Source organism: Austrofundulus limnaeus, unplaced genomic scaffold (assembly GCF_001266775.1).
Source record: "Austrofundulus limnaeus strain Quisiro unplaced genomic scaffold, Austrofundulus_limnaeus-1.0 Scaffold160, whole genome shotgun sequence".
In the NCBI taxonomy this organism is placed as follows: domain Eukaryota; kingdom Metazoa; phylum Chordata; class Actinopteri; order Cyprinodontiformes; family Rivulidae; genus Austrofundulus; species Austrofundulus limnaeus.
The window spans coordinates 85,403-89,810 of record NW_013952562.1 but is presented as its reverse complement, the minus strand read 5'-3'; the positions used below and the strand labels follow the sequence as shown (position 1 = coordinate 89,810).

Here is a 4,408-nt window from a genome sequence, read left to right as displayed (position 1 = left end):
CACACATTCAGTGCATTGTATAAATTCAGTAACATTTATTTAGAGAACAATGCACCTACACTTTCAGATTATTTTTTTTCCATAGTTATTTTTAAATCATTCAAGGCCAAATAATATTTTAACATCAATTCAAAAATACCCCAAAACATCATCGTATTAATAATCGTAAAATCGTAAAATAATTTAGGGGGGCTTTAAATTTTTTTAGGGAGGCTCCAGCCCCCCTAAAATAGGCCTAGTGACACCACTGGTCTGAGACAAACCCTTTGTTGTTCTCTCTGGTGCTCTTGCCAAKTTCTAAATCTTGTAAGCAAGTCAATTTACTCGTTTCACTAACAGTAAAAAACAAGCTGTTTGTTATCAAAATGAGATCACATCTTATCGCTTTAATACTGTGTGTCCAAAAGTTGGGTCAAACTGAGTGGCGAGGCCTTTCTGCAGAGTCAGCGCTTTCCCAGTTTCTCCACAAATCTAAAAAGCTTTATTAGCTTTGTTTTGATTCACAGGTGCTTCGGGACAAAGTTCACTGTGAGACAAGTTTGTGTTGGTCCAAACCTGACATAAATTCTGTTTGTGGGCATTATTATTGCCTAGGAAGGTACAAGGGTGATGACCTTTTGGGCAGTACCTGTGGGTATGTGAATGTGTTCCTTTGTTACATTAACAAAACATTTGATGAGCCATTGGGTCCATTTCTATGAAAGAATTAACCAAATTCAAAACTGCTACTGATCTTCACCAAGACATACTAAATAGCTATAACCCAGCCAGTTTAGCAAATATTATGCTAAAAGTTGGTACAGCAGCAGCTGAGAGTCATCTACTACACATACCCTGAGAGCAAACACATTCTGGAACCAATTTAGTCCTTTTTTAATGATTTGGCCAAAACTAATATGTCCCCTTTCCTGATGAGATGACCTCAGCAACATGCATTCCTTTAAGGCATGCAAGATCTTAAATTACTCGTGTGTTGTTTGTAGATTTGAAAAAAAAAAGTGCCAATCCCAATGAAACACACGTGGCTGATGCGTATCACCTGATACTGCGGCATTGTTGACGAGGATGTGGAGAGCTTTCTCCTCCTCCAGAAATCGCTTTGCGAATTCCCTGACTGAGTCCATGGASGAGACGTCCAGCAGTCGCAGATGGACGTCTGGGTTTCCTGAAATCTGCCTGATTTCATTTAGCGCCGCCGTGCCCCGGGCCTCGCTTCGACAGGCCAGGATCACACGAGCTCCACGACGTGCAAAGTCCAGGGCAATGAACTTCCCGATCCCTGGAGGAGAGAAGAAAAAGCAAACATTGTTTTCAAACAGAAATGATTAATCRGTTGGTGACTTTGCTTCAAAACTGTGTGTTCTCAGTTTAATCTTGGATATTTTTGTATTCAGCAGTCACGCACAATTCGTAYCCAAATAAGCAAATTATTATTTTCTCTGATGTTCCCAAATAGTCAAAGCAAATGACAGTCAGCATAATTTTCAATTCAAATGTTATTGAAAAATAAAAAAAAAACTTAAAATGTACTGTTCCAAATTATTACACACAACAGAGTTTCAAAAGAGGTTGTAAAGACCTGAAAAAATGTCATTTGAATTTGCAGCAGTAGGAGGTCATAGTTACTGAAACGAAAAGCTATTTTAAATCAACAACATCCTAAAAGATCAAGTTACATTTCAACATAGGATTAGGATCCATTGAGCTGATGAGTTTTTGGAGAGTTTCTGCTTGAATTTCTTTGCAGGACGTGAAAAAAAAAAAAAAAGCTTCCCGCAACTTCGGTTTGACTGTGAACTGCCTCACACCTTGAAAGATCTTTTGCTTGAGGCTCCAAATATTTTTTAATAAAGGGTTGAGGTCAGGGGAGCCACACCAGGGGTTTCTCTCCTTTTATGCCCATAGCAGCCGATGATGTATTATTTGCAGAATGTGATGATGGACTGTAATGAAGATGATTTTAGTCTGGGATCCTACACCTTGATGTTTGCTGGACTCCAGAGGCAYGAGCAGCTTCAGTTTGTGTTTGTTGCTAATGGCATTTTAGCAGCGGCTCTCTTAATCTGATGTTCTTGTTTGTTAGAAATCTTATTGTGYGTTTATCTGCATGATCCGCAGGCGTGCTCTAAATCAGCCACTAATCTCTGAACAGTACAATGATCACGCTCAAGTTTTCATGAAATATCAAGGGCATTCAAGTATTTCATGCTTTTCAGCATCAGAGCCTTTTTCTTTCCTGCTTGAAAATGGTGTTATGCTTAATAATGTGGAACATCATGATTTATTTATTTTTCTTTAAAATTGAGCTCACCTGGTGAACTAATCCTCACAAGCATCTGAGCTTGATTTTTTTAGTGATATAAAGAGCTCTGAGACACAACACCATCGAAAAATTTAAACAATTTACAAAATTCACACAATTTACATTAGATTAGATTAGACCTTTAATAGAATAGAAACAGCCTTTATTGTCCCGCGCAGGGAAATTCAGGTGTAGTACCAACAGCAGGTACATACAGGAAAAATAATAATAGAATTAGAAGAAAAATAATAGAATTAAAGATAGTAACAATAAAAAATAAACATAGATCAAAATAAAAATAAGAATAATAATTACCGTACCGGACTATAATGGTGAAATTGGACAAAAAATTAAAGTARAAGTAAGCTACTGTGCAGAAAGATACAAAATTACAGGAAATAACAGTCATGACATGTAAAATGAGTCAAACTCAGTCTGTGCAAATTGAATCGAACTCGGGTGTGTGCAAATTGTTTCAGACTCAGTCATTAAATGTAAATGGTAAATGGACTGTACTTAAATACCACCTTTTGATCCATCCAGGACAGTCAAAGCGCTTTACACTTACAGACATTCACCCATGCACACACACAATCACACACTGATAACGGCAACTTGCGGGTCCCAAAGCTGGCTGCTCTACCACTACACTACAGCCACCCAAATTAAGTCCAGTACAGGAAAAAAAAAACACTGAACAATTATTATTATTATTGGTTATTATTATGATTGAGAGGTAGTGTTTCGATGTGCAAACTGTCAAATTGTACAGAGCACAATGAAATTACAGTTCAGACACCCATTCAGAAGAAGACAGAACATAACAAACACAGGAGAACAGGTGCTTAACGGAAAAACTAAAAACCACATGTGGTAAAAAATGGAGTGTTAAATTTGCAGTGTTAAACTTATAAGAGTTAATTTCAGCTCCCCAAGTGTTATTTTAACACTTTCTGAGCAAAYTGACATCCAGTGTTGGTGTTAATTCACAGAGTTGATTTCATCAGTGTTGTCTCAACTCTGGACAGTGTTAAATAAGCTCTGCCCACTGTTAAGTCTTGACTAACACTTAACAGTGTCATTATAGAACACAATGCAGTGTTGAAAGAAGTATTTTGAAAAGCCCCACCCTCTTCCTCATGGACCAGAATTTTCTCAGCAAGGAATGCTGTGTAATCTTGTAGAAATGATGTGTTTGCATGTCTAAGACTATTAAAAATGTTCATGAGTGTAAAAATGTGTTTTTTCTGGTTGGTTTTCTTGTTCAGGTTGTTTAGTTTTTCACGTTTAAGTTTTGTGTTTTTTTTTTTTTGCCATAAGTCGACACCATGAGTGAGAGGTACTTCATGGTGTGTGAAAGTTCACACTTTGTGCTGTTTTGCCAACTGATGACCAGTGTTAATGCTTCACTTCAAGAAATGATATTAACTCTAGGTTAGAGTGCAGAACATTGTGTGCTTTGACTCACTCTGTGTAAAAAAGAAAACAAAAAAATTGTTAGTATTATATAATAAAGTGTACTTTTTAAATAAAGTGTAGTGTAAAATTAACTCCATAAAAATAACAATATTACTCTATAGAGTGTTAATGAGCTATAGTGTTAAATAATTTTACTCAAATCATTGTTGATTTTGACACTAAAATTAGTAAAATTAACTCTGAAAAGTTTACACTGGCTACAAAGTACATTTTAYACTAATTTTGAGTGGGACCAAATATTATATGAAAGAGAGTTAAATTAAACTCTGTAGGTGTTAAAATTACACTTAGTTTTTTACTGTGCACGAGGGAAGATGAGGAAAAAAAACATAACAAATCATATTATATCAACAATGTGACACACTATGGTGTTTATTTAAAAAAACCCTCTTCATAGAGCACATTTATTAGCCAGAGGAGCGAGTGAGTGAGTTTAGGGGGGCGTGTATCTGAAGCCATGAGTGTTGTATGCACTTGTGTGAATATCTGAAGAATGAGCCCGAAGAATCGAGTCCCCAAAACCAGTGCAGCCATGGTTCAGAATTTGGCTGTTAAGTGTTCATTCTGTGCGGCCCTCAGCTTGCTCCAGGAACCACATCACAGATGGGTGTGAGAGGGGCGGAAGTG

At 36.9% G+C, this 4,408-nt stretch overlaps 1 protein-coding gene across 1 annotated transcript in view; it reads right to left on the bottom strand.

Moving 5' to 3' along the window:
* The window catches only part of zgc:64106 (retinol dehydrogenase 11), a 13,167-nt gene that overhangs the window by 5,125 nt on the left and 3,634 nt on the right, over nucleotides 1–4,408 (bottom strand). Inside the window, exon 2 of the mRNA XM_014017031.1 lies at nucleotides 1,040–1,279. Within this exon, the coding sequence (XP_013872485.1) occupies nucleotides 1,040–1,279 (240 nt within the window). The remainder of the gene's footprint in view (nucleotides 1–1,039; nucleotides 1,280–4,408) is intronic.